This window comes from Bison bison, unplaced genomic scaffold, assembly GCF_000754665.1.
Source record: "Bison bison bison isolate TAMUID 2011002044 unplaced genomic scaffold, Bison_UMD1.0 scf7180017864284, whole genome shotgun sequence".
NCBI lineage: Eukaryota > Metazoa > Chordata > Mammalia > Artiodactyla > Bovidae > Bison > Bison bison.
This window is the reverse complement of record NW_011494856.1, coordinates 463608-478508: the sequence shown is the minus strand read 5'-3', so window position 1 is coordinate 478508 and position 14901 is coordinate 463608. Positions and strand designations below refer to the sequence as shown.

General features: G+C 37.6%; 1 protein-coding gene across 4 annotated transcripts in view; it reads right to left on the bottom strand.

Moving 5' to 3' along the window:
* Window positions 1-14901, bottom strand: part of NUP98 (nucleoporin 98kDa) — an 87398-nt gene that overhangs the window by 70590 nt on the left and 1907 nt on the right. For all 4 annotated transcript variants that reach the window (XM_010849451.1, XM_010849454.1, XM_010849453.1 and 1 more), the window contains exons 2-5: window positions 3388-3482; window positions 2950-3051; window positions 2657-2833; window positions 1066-1205 (exon numbers count right to left, since the gene is read on the bottom strand). In XM_010849451.1, the coding sequence (XP_010847753.1) occupies window positions 1066-1205; window positions 2657-2833; window positions 2950-3051; window positions 3388-3463 (495 nt within the window). In that variant the 5' untranslated portion in view covers window positions 3464-3482. The remainder of the gene's footprint in view (window positions 1-1065; window positions 1206-2656; window positions 2834-2949; window positions 3052-3387; window positions 3483-14901) is intronic.

The following is a 14901-nucleotide window of genomic DNA, read 5'->3' as shown; positions in this document are numbered from 1 at the left end:
CTATAAGCTTATGAGGCAAAGGTACTAGTAACTAAAGATTCCTACTTATAATGACATTTTCTCAATTACTGTACTTTCCAAGAGACAACAGACAATATTTTTCACTATCATTTACATTTAACTTTAAATTCAAGACTCTAACTTCGGCAATATGAATTCACTACTTTGCCTAAGAAATTCTTTATTTTCTGGAGTAAATTTTAACAAATTTTTCCAATCCCTATTTTTGCCAGAGATTTCCATTAGGCTAACTGCAGTGCCAGCCTATCCTAAATATCTCCCAAGCAATCACATCAAGTGGTATCTTACATAAAGTGGTAGTCCATAGATTTTCATAAACAAAATCTTTCATTCTCTCTATCCAAATTCTCTCAAAAAAGCTGAAGAAAACACTAAACTCTATTGCCTCAATCTGCCATTTCAGCAACAAAAATTTTATTTCTAATTGGCACATAGAATACTGAGATATACCATATAGCTCCTTAAAGAGTCCTTACTTTCAGTGATTTTTACAGTTTGCCCCATCATTCTTTATTTCTATAAAGAATTTTTGACCATTCAAAGGTCAATTATGAACTCTGTAAATACAAGCTGAACCTTGTACTAGTTTTTTCCCTTTTTGGCCATGGCATGATTTGCAGAATCTCAGTTCCCTGACCAGGGACTGAACCCAGGCCATGATAGTGAAAACCTGGAATCCTAGCCACTAAGCCATCAGGGAACTCCTGATACTAGCTACTTTAATCAACCTTATAAATACAAATTTAACTAGTTTGATTATAATTCAAATATAAACTATAATCTAGATTTATGTTTCATGACTTTCCCTGTCTTGTTATTTAGTTGTTAAGTCATACCGGACTCTTTTGGGACCCCATAGACGGTAGCCCGCCAGGCTCCTCTGTCCATGGGATTTACAACTATTACCAGATACTGTTCTTAACACATTTCAGGAAGAGTGAGACTAACCTATGCTTAACTGGAAAGAGAGGAAATTTTATAATTCATCCTGCAAAAAAATATACAGGAGACAAAAATACTCCACAAAGACTGGAAAATACTTACGTTAAACTTAATAGTAGTCCCAGTAGGAGCAGCTGTAAAACTACTTGGCCCAAAGAGAGAGCCAGATGTGCTACCAAAAGGATTAGAGGTGGTGTTTGTAGTTCCAAAAAGTCCCCCACTGCTGGTACTTGTTCCAAAATCTGTAAATTAGAAAGAAAAATGGGACGGTAACAGTAAAGAATTTAAGAATCTGTAAGCTATCTTGGAATTGGGCTGTGGCATTAGAGCAGCATTACTTTCAAATCTCTCAAGCAAGTACTTTCAAATGGATATTGTGCGCGTACGTACACACACACACAGAGTTAAGTTCTAGGCTCAAAACTCGGAAGTAAAACAAAATCTGAATCTTTTAGTCAGCTAAGTGTCCATAAAGTCCTTCTTGGGCATACTCACACAACAAACTGAAAGAAACAGTATTCTGTTTTATCAAATATTTTATCTCATTTCTCTTGGTAAGACCATATGCTGAATGAACTTGTCTTCCTGACAATGTCTTATCACAACATTGAAACATACAAATGGTCCAATTAGGGTAATCAAACATATGTTAATACAAAATTTCACCCAGAAAAATAATTTAGAAAAATCAGTAGGCATGTTGATCATTTACAGAAATAAATCTACTTTTCCCTAAAGCTGAGTTTTAAATAATTACGTAACAGAGAATGTAACTGCTATCTAAGGAATATATTTTTCTAAATATAAAATATGACTTCTTTGTACCAGAAATAGCAGTAAGCAATACAAAGTTATCTGCCAATACAATAAATCCTAACACCAAGTTAAGAGGAATGTTGATTTCTCACAAGCAGTCAACTATTTCTTTTCTAAAAACATGTCCTAAAACACAGTTTAAAGTAAACAGCCACATCTCTTTTGAATGAGTATTTTAGAACGCATTTTATACCATCATGGTTAAATATTTCAACATTCCCTCAAACAACTTTCCCTTTATAAAATAATGATAGCTGATTAACTTACTCATTCTGCCATACTAGCGGCAGAATGGCATCAACTCACAGGGCACACCTGTGCAACTAGCAACGTTTTTGCCTCAAAGAATTGTGTGAAGTATCCCTGGGACGCATTTAGACTTAAAGAGAAAGAAGCCACCAATTAAACAAATTGGCCATGGCTAAGGAATGGAGACATAACTATGTCACACCCAGTACTTATCATTTCTGCATTAGTCTCTTCAAACCAGAAGTGAAACAAAGGAAGAAGGTGTCCCTGATATGTATTATGGTTGACTACACACATTTTCCTTGAAATTCTTCCTCCTTGATACCTATGAAGTACTCTGACCTGGCCTTTCATCTTATTCTCTGGCCTTTCTGAATCAGGTGCCTCTTCCTCTGCATATTCCTTAAACACTAGTCCTCCTCAGACTTCCATTCAGAGAGAGATGTACATAACCCCTTCCCTTCCAGCCTATTAAACTTTTCAATACATTTTGAAGTTTTCCTCTCCATGTTTTTGCTGTCTGGTGAGAAAAGGGGGGTGGATGAACACAGGGAAAAGGGGAAGACAGAACACATTCAATAAGAAAATCAAACTGTTAGAGGCAGAAGTCCAAAGATTTACTACTTACTCCCAAAGCCCGTTGGCTTATTTTGTGCAAAGGCATTGTTTTGGGATGAGAAGAGGCTGGTTCCTGTGCTTGCAGTTCCAAACAAGCTATTTGATGTTCCTGTTGATGTGCCAAACCCAAACCCAGTGCTTGTGGAGGTAGCTGGCTGGCTAAATGAATTGGTACCAAATAAGCCTCCTGGAGAGAGAGAGAGGGGGGAAAAAAAAAAAAAAGAGTTACACAGATTGGAGTCACTAAATGAAGTCCTACACCAGCTATGAATAAACCAATTGTATTCCAAATAAAATCCTTACCTGGTTTGGTCTGTGAATTTCCAAACAGGCCTCCAGTATTGTTGCTAGAACCAAATGCAGATGTTCCAAATGCCCCTCCACTAGTAGTGCCAAATCCAGTATCTGATGAAGCAAATTCCAGAATCAAAATAAAATCTAAACCAGGTCAATGTTTAAAAAAGTATTTCCTGGTCTGAAAATTAGTAACAAAGTATAACTTTCTGATAAAATAGCCAATTAATAACAGTAAGTACATTCTACTAAGGATCAGAAAACCAAGAAAACTCAGAATGTATTTCTATGTTTTAGAAAATTTTAACAAGATTTTATCCTGGTTATTTTTCAAGTTATTATAAAGATCAAAGTATAAATTAATTCCTACCTAAAACTATTGGAGTGGATTTGTTCTTAAAACAGCTTAAGATTTCTCTCCCTCATTTGTTATTTTTTAAAACTTACTCTGCCCAAATGTTGAAGTTGTGCCAAAGCCACCAGTGCCACCCCCAAAGGGCGTTCCAAATGACTTATTAAACATCTTCAAAATCTTCAGAAAGCTGGAAAGAAGAAAAAATTATCACTTTTTAAAGACCATAAAATGCAGTGGAATTTTTTTCAGAAAATGTATTATTCTACAAATTTAATTAGGCCCATTCAAACTGTAACACAATGTTCACCCTTGTTCAATATCCTAAAATTCTATATGATAAAACAGACTTTGTAAAACTGAACTAAATTCAATCAGTACCATAATGTGAAAGTAAACCTTGTATCACACCCACAACCATCCCTTTAAAACAATGTTTTTTGACCTTTTTAAAAATTAAGCCCCCCTTTAATAAAGACATCAGGTCTACTGTGCCCTATTTTGGTATGCCCCATGTAGGAAGTTAGGCAGAATACTCCTTAAAAATTACAATGACATTCTGTTATCCCAAACTGAGAAGCTAAATTTTTTGTCAGGCTTTATTTTCAATAGTTTGCACTGTAAAAAGTTTTTCCCTGTATTTTTTGGTATATAAATGCTGTAGTATTGTTCTTCAAACTATGTACACCCCCTCCTCCCATCTCTAAACCTGAGATTCTGGTATCCTGACATTCTTTTTGAGATTACTTCTTAACACTATTCTCTATGGTTCCCTGCTTACCTATCTTCTCCTACTTTTGGGAATATTACAGAAAACTTTTGGTCAAAACCTCCATTTCACATGAATGAGCCCCCTAAAATATCCAAACTATGTACATAGTCACTTAATGCATTGGCCAAAGTTTTTTTCCCCCTAGATTTGAATGAAAACAAGGTAAAGGTATAGTTTTACAAAAAAGTAAACACTTCCTGCCCCGTCCCGGTCAACAAATTTTCCTTAAATTTAAAATATCTGCTACCACTTACCTGCCAGCAGACAAGAAAATAAGGAGTAAAAGTCAAAGTGAAAGTCACTCAGCCGTGTTCCACTCTGTGAGACCCCATGGACAGTTCATGGAATTCTCCAGGCCAGAATACCAGAGTGGGAAGCCTTTCCCTTCTCCAGGGGAACTTCCCAACCCAGGGATCAAACCCAGGTCTCCCACATTGCAGGCTGATTCTTTACCAGCTAAGCCACAAGGGAAGCCTTAAGTAAACTACTTTTAATATTAAAACTCAGAAAATAGACAATCATGCTTGTTTAGATTGTGATAGGTACTATGGCCTTTCTATTATTTACACATAATGAAGCACTTTTTTTCTCCTAGTAAAATCATATGCTTCATTCATATAATAGAATTAAATGTAACATGCTGGGGTGTGCCCACAATGTTCCAGAGTCCCATTAGCACTAACACCCGCAACACTGCGTGCAACACTGGAAAAGACGAAATAAATACAGAAAGCAATGTTCTGCCCCCCTCCATATTTCCCTAGAAAAAAATTTCCAACACTTAGTTCTTTATTTGAACATCCAGGAATTTAATAACTTCTTCAGTTAAACAGAGCTCACTGAAACCAGTAGTTCAAGAGGGCCACATCAGAATTAGATGCAAGTTTTTCTAACTACACCCCCCTACACCCCATTCCAGAAGTCAGAAACCAAAATGTCCAGGATTAGGATGGAGGCATTTGTATTTTGAAAGCCTCCTCAAATGATTCTAATGCATTTCCTTGGAACTGGGGGCTGTATTTCAGGCATTCCATCATTTCTGAGTCAGCAGTAAGATGTAGTTGAATTTTCCTGCCTTTTCAATCTACCAGGTGTCACAAAGTGATGAACTGGATCTTTACCGTTATCAACTGGTGACTCCCCTTTCGGGGAAATAATTCTTGGAAGTACTAAACAGTTCATTCAGAACTGACAGTTGTGCTGGGCTCAGATGTCTGGACCAACTTATTTTGATTGTTCTCTCTCTTATACTGCAGTCTTGGGTCACAGGCCCTACAGATAGAGGAAATTCACTTTCCTTTATCTGCTGACTAAAATTTTTCATCCATCACCAACAAGGCAAAAACTGAGTTGTAATACCATTATCATGCTAAATCTTCCATTCATTTTCTTATTCAACCCTATAAACAGCAATCTATTCGTGTAAGTCTGACATCCTCCACAGAGTAGACATGTCAGGACTCAAATCCTCATATAGAAGATTTCTGTCAGTTCGGCACTAGTGCCTCTGTGGCACTAGGTTCTCCAGACCAAATCCACAACTTCTAATGATCAAAATTTGATTTCTAATAGTCTTATCCTAACATACAAACCTAGCATCACACATATACTCCACAAAGGAATTTTAAGGAGTAATAAAATATCCTGAGAAATATCTCACAGTTTATAATCTCTTATAGGTTATCTCAACAACCCTAAAAGGGGGGGTTATGCCTCACCACCTGTATTTTACAAATGAGGGAACAGGATCAGGTATTCAACAAGTTTTCCCAAGGTCAAAAAAGGGATAAGCAGTAGCACTCCAGTTTAACCTCCGACTTCCCATGGACACCCTCAATCCTAGGATGGAAGATACTAAGCAACAAGCAAGAACATGTGCAGTATATTAAGAAAATTCATCTGTTCCAGACTCAAGAAAAAGGCCAACACAGTTTAGACTCTTGGAAAAAAAAAGCTTCTCACTCAAGCTCAGCCTGTCTTTATGGTTCTGGCAAGGATGAGCTTGGCTTACTCTCAAGTCTGATCATACTGGGATTCTAAGTGTTTTTTAAAAAATTATCCCCATGGAAGCAAACCAAGATTTTACAAACAGCTTCATTATTTTTATCATGATTGCTAGAAATTAAAGAATAGCTAATATATTAAACCCTTTGCACTTCAAATAAACCAATTTCCTGACTCTGCTATGAAATGTCAGTGACTCAATAAAAAATGCCCCCTCACCCCCCGAACCCTTGCTCCTACCAAATAACCTCCTAATTCATTCTTCAAAACCTAGCTGAGGGACTTTCCTGGTGGCCCAGTGGCTAAGACACTGTGCTCCCAATGCAGGGAGTCTAGGTCTGATCCCTGGTCAGGGAACTAGATCCCACATGCTGCCCTCGCACCACAACTAGAGAAGCCTGCACGCCACAATGAAGACCCATTGCAGCCTAGATAAATAAATAAAATAAAAATGTTAAAAAAAAACAACAACAACAACACCTAGCTCAAATGTCATCTCTTCTATAAGCTCTTCCTAACTCCTGTTAGTCACTCCTTTGGGATTCCTTAGTACAGAGTATGATTCATTTACACATATCTATCTTGACTCTCTCTACCATTAACCCTATGATAGCACCAACTACACAGATCTCCCTTGAGGACTGAAGGATTTGTTGTCCCAGCTGCTGAGACGTACTACCAAAAGACAGCTTTCAGCCGTCAGTCCTCTTCAGAACTGCCTCTAATGCAAAAAGTTGCCTCACCAAGGGTCAGATCCTCTTCAGAGGACCTTTGTCAGCAAAGTGATATCTCTGCTCTTTAACACGCTCTCAAGGTCTGTCATAGCTCTTCAGGGGACAGACCATATTTAAAAGCCAGACATCTTTGTTCCAGCTTAGGATAACTCTGAAGGGTGATTTCAGCTTCATAGCCTGCATGGATTGGCCGAGGCCTTCATTAAGATACTATCACAACTCAGTTTCTCCCTCAGCCCATTCTACTTCCTTCTCTTCTTTCCCATAAGCGGTGATCCCAAGTGCGCTCTCCAATAAAACTCATGCAGGATTATCTCCAATTCAGAGTCTGCTTCCCAAAGACGCCAACCTCTCAACCTCCCCCAACACAACCTGCAACACACAATGAACTCCAGGATAGGAACAGTACCGTTTGTTTACTACCCCAGAACCCAACAAGCAGTCTGAAACAGTTGTACTCATTTTCTAAATTAATGGCAATCACCACAAATGTGCTTTTAAAACTCAGTCTGAATGATCAAGTTACTTTAGAAGTAATTTCTAACTTAAAAATAAAATTATGCTAGATTAATTCTCACAACAAAACAAAGCTGTGAAAGGAAAGATTTTTGACAGAATTTTTCATCTAATGAGGTTGCTAAAAGGAAGAGATCACAAAATGGCTGGACACAACCAGCAGACACTTCTTTGGCCTGTGTGTGTGTGTGTGTGTGTATATATATATATATGTATATATATATATATGTATGTGTGTGTGTGTATAGTATAGTATACACACACATATGTATTTTAAAATGTTTATGTATATGTATATATTATCTTGAACTAGCTGATAATGTTTAAAGTAGGGATATATTATCACCATCATGTGGCAGTGGATGAGAGGGGAGTTTGGGAGAGAATGGATACCTGTGTATGTATGGCTGTTCACCCTTTGTCCTTCACCTGAAACTATTACAACACTGTTAATTGGCTATACCCAATACACAATGTTTTTGGTGTTAAAAAAAATTAAAATTAAAATATTGCAAAAACAAGAATGGGTTATCTGTGTACCTCTCATATCAGTTTCCCTCATATGATAAACACATAATAAATGTACTTGTCAGTTTATTATGTAATGATGTCATCAACCTTAAATTACTCAACTAAAGTAGTGAATCAGGGCACTCAGCTAAAAATAAGGCATCATCAAAACATTCGAACAAAGTTACCCTAAAAGAATTATTTCAAGTAAAAGATGTTCAACAAAAGAAAGGAAGTTGCAAAAAGATACAACTGGCAGATTCTTTATGTAAAATAGAAAAGATAACACAGTTTTTTGTTTTTTTTTGTTCCGGGGGTGGGGGAGGTAGTGGGGGGTAGGGGAGTAGGGAGGGCTGTATATTTTATATAAAAAATATAAAAAAATAAATAAATAAATAAACTCAAAGAGGCTCATTAGATAACACAGTTATTTATGGATACATATATACATAGTAAAAGTAAAAGAAAAAGACTAGTAAAACACACGAAGGTGGTTACCTCTGGAGAGAGGAAGGGGAATAAGACATGGGGCAGAGAATTCAGAGGATCCAAACTTCTCGGTAATGTTTACTTCCTCTATTATCAATAACAAATGATCTAGAGGATGCAGATATTTACATTAACTCTATTTCCATTTAAAAAATCTATTCAAAAAAGAAAAAGAAGTAATCCAAGTGAGTGAAAGGTGTGGAACTTCTAAATTCATTCACATTTAAAGGCAAAGCACACATTCAAATCTTTATCCTTTCAAATATATTAACCTGAGCCAAACTGAAATCCTTCTAGAATAAATACTAGCTAAAGTTTGACTTCTTACTGTGTCCCAAGCACTGTTCTGTTTTTTTTTTTAATGAATTATCTCTTATAAACATCCCCCAAAATCCAATGAAATAGGTGTTTTTATCCCTATTTTACAAATGGTGAAACTGAGACAGAAATAACTTGCATTACCCCAAATCACAAAGCTATTATTAACTCCAGAAGCTATGCTCTCAGAGTCTATACAGTCTAGACTGCCTTAAGAAAGAACACTGACAACTAAGGGGAATTGACTTTGCGTTCATTACAAATAGGGAACCTATGAGACCAAAACTTGGCAGTATTGATCCAGCACCATTAGAAGAAAGAGACACTTCTCTGGCAAATATGGGAGATCTAGTCACCAGGAAGGTAATCTCTCTTGTGGATCAACAATTTATAAGATATTGCCATGATCTCAATGAACTTTCCTACAAAGATGAACCACTTCCTTTAAGGATGAACTGACTTATTTTCATTGCAATTTTTCTCTCTTTGGTATATAAGACATATTTACAAAGAATAAATAAAAATGCAATAGTATTATATGGAAAGAAGCAATGTCCTTAAATTTACTCTGTTCTCTATGTTAAATCTTCTAAGTAATAATTCAGACTGTCAGATACAAGAGGTAGCCTTAATAACAGATAACAGTAGTCCAGTATTCCCCACTGTCCCAACTAAAGCTCAATTAACTGATGTCCAATTTTTGTGAGCTTTGTGAACTCTGGGTTTGACAACAAAACTCAGTTATCTTCCAGAAAAATGATGGACAGACCCTGAAACATGGTAACACCCAGTCAACTGCCAACTTTAAGTGCTATCTGAATGACTAAGCAAGTTTGCTGCTCTCTGACAACAGAAAATTACACAAATGGGAAGTAATTTTTTCTTTCCGCTTCACTGAGTTCCTTTGTATCCAACTCAGTAAAGAGCAAAAACACTATTTGTTAGATGAATGGACTAGTACAGTACTTTAGTTTACAAAGTACTTTTTCATACAGTCTCTCATCTTCACAGAAGTACTAAAAAAGACAGAAATTATCATCCACAGAAAACTGAATTGAATGACTGCTAATTTTTGCCTTGGGTGGGAGAGGAGGGATGGGAGTTGGTAAGAGCTTCAGGTAAAACAGATTGGCTTATTCTTAATCACCTAATAACATATCCCAGCAAAACCACTCACTATTCTCTAGTTTTAGTCTCCTTGTAACTGATCCCCAGATCAAGCCATACCCTTTGCTGCTGTTGTTTTTAGTCACTCAGTCGTGTTGGACTCTTCTGTGACCCCATGGACTGTAGCCCATCAGGCTCCTCTGTCCAGGGGATTTCCCAGGCAAGAATACTGGCGTGGCTTGCCATTTCCTTCTCCATACCTTTTAACATTTTCTAACAACTATGTCCCCTTCTCTTTCTAAAAATTGCTACTCAAGCCTCACCTGCCTCAACATGACAGTCCCAGATTACACCCTTCAGACTCCTATCAGTATAAAAATACTTCCCCTTCCCCTTCCCAACCCTGATTACATAAACTAATGCCTCCCAGCTGTTTTTAGTTATGCAATATATTTGCTGTCATACCTGCTGCTTGAATGTGTAAGCTGTTTGCTGCCCTAGTCAAAAGTATTGTGATTTCCCTCAATTTCTCCCATTAGTGTGCAAAATTAATTTAAAATAATCCAGAGTACCTAATAAAGCTCCTTCTTCATAGTGCTGAGTAGCATTTTTCATCCCCTTAACAACTCATTTTACAAACTGAAGTAGTGAAGAGTACATTAGTCTTAGAGACAAATCTGTATTTAAAACTCTCTGCCATTTAGTATGCTTTCAATTAATTCTCTGTGAATCTAAAATTAAGTCAAAATAAAAAGGTAAAGAAGGAATAAAAAACTGCTGCTACTTGCTACTCTGTAATTGTAGTTATGATATTCAACCTCAGATCTCAATTTCTATACCTGAATGGTAGGGCTTATACAGCCTACGCCAAAGGATTATTAGAACAAAGATGCCTCAAACTAGAGCTCCTCAAGAGCAGATTTCAGTCTAGTTTTACAATATTTTAAATTATAAAATCAATCACTCAAACTTTGATTGATCAGTGCCAAGCCAGAACTCCATACATAATATGACTTATTTCCCAATACTGTTGGTGTCACCTACTGACCATTTAAAACAACTGTGAAGCACCACAGCAAAAATTAAAACAATTACCTCCCCAAACAATATACTGAGGGCACTCCGATTATTCATTCACTTCTGCTCATCTCACATTTGCAGCCTCATTTCTAACTACTCACGTTAATATATAAATTTTATGTATTTATTTACGTTTGGCCATGCTGGGTCTTTGTTGCTGCCCAAGAGTTCTCTCTAGCTGCAGTGTACAGGGGCTACTCTTCTCATTGCAGTGGTTTCTCTTGTTGCAGAGCTGCAGAGCATGGGCTCTACAGTATATGGGCTCAGCAGCTGTGGCTAAGGGCTTAGCTGCTACAAAGCATGTGGAATCTTCCTGAACCAAGGATCGAATCTAGTGTCCCCTGCACTGGCAGGTGGATTCTTAACCACTGGATCACCAGGGAAATCCTCACGTCTTTTTAATTTACAAAATCATTTGCCTATTTCTTAAGCTTATTCCATCTAGCAAGAAGGTTATGTGTGCAGATACTAGTAATCTTTGTGTAAAAGAAGTACATGGAAGTAGTCTAAACAAAGGTGTGAAGTGATGAGTGATTCTGATACACACTCATGAAGGATGAATTGTTTTCTTCCTGAACAGGCTAATTCAGGCAATTATATTCCCCTTGATCAGAAGTGCCTTTCATAAAACAGAGAGCACAAAAGCTGTTCTGGTGAAGTAAAGAGGGATGGGGACATAACAGAACCTCATCAGTGAACACTTTCAAAGAAACTTATGGCTGTATGAACCAAGTGTTAAAAATCACTGTCTTAGATTAGTGGTTCTCAAGGCTCCTAGAAGTCCCCAAAACCTTCTTCAGGGGGCCCATGAAGTAAAAGCTATTTTTATAATAATCCTAAGACATTATTTGTCTTTTTGAAAAAACTGTGCTGGGATGTCCATAGTGGTCCAGTGGTTAAGACTCTGTGCTGATAATGCAGGGGGTGCACATTTGATCCCTGGACAGGGAACTAAAATCCCACATGCCCCACAGCCAAAAGATTAAAAAATATATATATTAAAAAACAAAAACTGTACTGACCTCTGCATCTAATGGTATATAAAACTGCTAGAACTGAACATAAAACACTGGCCCCAAACTGTAGAGTCACTGGATTCTTCACTGCCACTCACTTACAGCACACATAAAAACCTATGTTCGCTTGAATGTCCTTGCTGCTAAGTCGCTGCAGTCGTGTCCGACTCTGTGTGACCCCATAGACGGCAGCCCACCAGGCTCCCCCTTCCCTGGGATTCTCGAGGCAAGAACATTGGAGTGGGTTGCCATTTCCTTCTCCTGAATGTCCTTGATAGAGCAGTAAATTATTGACTGTATTAACTCAACATTTCAGGCCACATCTTTTCAATAATGTGTGCAATTATTCTGGGGGATGAAGTGGGAAATACTCAAAAGCACTTCTACATGTTGAACTATAAGGGCTGCCCCAACGAAAAACAGTTGGGTGATTACTTGTGAATACAAAGTGGAACCAACAGATTTTTCTTCATGGAACAACATTTTCATTTCAAAGAATAAATGACAAACTATGTTTACTTAAGATTTGAAGCAAAAACTGGAATCTTGAAAACCTGTGTACACCACTACGAGCTTGTTAGCTTCCCAATTTTTAAAAGACTTATCTGATGAAATGTGTGGCAATATGAACAACCGTAAATCTGTCAACATTTGGAATAGCTCCATGACTCAGTGAATCGATGATTCCCTTGTTGTCGTTTAGTCCCTCAGTCATGTCTGACTCTTTTGCAATTCCATGGACTGTAGCCTGCTAGTCTCCTGTCCCTGAGATTTTCCAGGTAAAGATACTGGAGTGGGTTGCCATTTCCTTCTCCAGGAGACATTGGTGACCCAGGGATTGAAACCGCATCTCCTGCATTGGCAGGCAGAATCTTTACCACTGAGCCACCTGGGAAGCCCAGTGATTCCTAATTCCATCATTCCAATATATGATGTCATAATATCATGCTCGGGTAAACACCCATTCGAAGTGCAAGACAGACCAATGAATTTTAATGTAAACATTGTACACATGTTCAGGTTTGAGTGTAGTGTCAAAGGAGAAATGTACAATTATGTGAAAAGGTTATTAAAGCACTTTTTCCAGGACTTCCCTGACGGTCCAATGGTTAAGACTCCACACTCCCACTGTAGGGGGCACAGGTTTGATCCCTGGTCAGGGAGCTAAGATCCCACATGCCACCCAGTGCAGCCAATAAATAAATAAAATAATAAATCATTCCTCCCTTTTCCAATTACTATGGACCTGTATGAGGCTGGATTTTCGTCACATACTTCAACTAAAATAACATACCAACCATCTGAATGCATAAAATCTGCAAATTCAGTGGTCTTCTGTTAAGCCAGACATTAAAAAGATTTGCAAAAATGCAAAACAATGCCACTTTTATCACAAAATTTTTTAGTAACTTTTCATAAAGTTATTTATATTAGCAAAATAATTTATTATTTAAATCAATAAATCTTTTCAAAATTGGTCTGTTTCCAGTACAGTAAATACTAAGCCACATAAACAAAAGCTGTTTGGAGTCTTCAATGATTCTTAAAAATATAAAGAAGTCCCAAGACCTCAAACTTGAACTGTTAGGGCCCCCTTCTAATCGTCTGACTCCAGTTTCACATCTTCCAACTCACCCTATTACCTCCCAGCTTCACTCTTAGGACCAGATATAGCATCCCATTTAATTGTATCAATTCAAGTACAAGCTCTTTTGGCTTCTTCCACAAAAAATGAAATAAATATTGCTCTATTTACCCAATGACCTATCCCCTTTCAAACAGGACTCTAATTTCTCCTATTCCAGAGAAAGGGAGGCTACCACAGACATGAAAAGAGAAACTAAAGGAAGCAACTCTAGTATTCTTTTTAGCTTCCCATCCCAGATTTTGACAATTTAAGGGTTTTCAAGGATATCTCAACCAAATACAACTTATTAGCTGACTCCACAAACATAGACAAAGTATGATAAAGGTAAGATTTTTTTACTGAAATATTGGGAACGTTCTCTGTAGAGCAGCAGTCTCACTGAGGGGCAGTTTTGCCTCCTAAGTAACATTTGACAACGTTTGAAGACATTCTTGATTGTTAAATCTTGGGGAGGGGGTGTTATGAGTATCTAATGGGTAAAATACAATACATAAATGAAAAATACTTAGGTTCAATTCTAAACACACAGAATGTGCCAAATTCTCAAGAAACGTTGTTTATATACTTTGTCTCTAATACCTATTGTTAAATCTCTAAATTTCTTATTCCCTTAAGCTTTGAACAGATTGCATAATTACAGATGTGATATTTACTGGAAATTAAACATCAGTATTACTACCCCTTCCTAAGGTTGCTGCTGCTGCTGCTAAGTCGCTTCAGTCGTGTCCAACTCTGTGCAACCCCACAGACTGCAGCCCACCAGGCTCCCCCATCCCTGGGATTCTCCAGGCAAGAACACTGGAGTGGGTTGCCATTTCCTTCTCCAATGCGTGAAAGTGAAAAGTGAAAGTGAAGTTGCTTAGTCGTGTCTGACTCTTAGCGACCCCATGGACAGCAGCCTACCAGGCTCCTCCGTTCATAGGATTTTCCAGGCAAGAGTACTGGAGTGGGGTGCCATTGCCTTCTCCATTCCTAAGGTTACTTGCTACTGTAAAAATATCACAAGGAAGTAACATTTCCAAGCTATGACTTCAGTTCCCTAAAAGTTGTGCTTGTTATTAGCTGTCTAGGAGCAAGTGGACATGAATAGTCAGATATCAAAGTACAACGTAACACACAAATGGTATGGGTCCTCTTATCTGGGCCTGGTATTTCAGGAGTACACAAATACCTAGCCTCTTTATACACTATTTTTAGGCTTAACTCCTCCAATTTGTTTATCCATTCAGACAAGCACACTTACTGAGGGCCTACTATGTGAAAAGCAAACTGAATACAAGACAAAAAATTTTTTACCAGTCTAATAAAAAGACACAGCTGAAATACAAAATGACTGGTGTCATAAACAGAAGTATCAAATAAGTGTTACAGAAGGCTGCAGGGGAAAGAATGCCGGGAGAGGCTTCCCAGAAGAG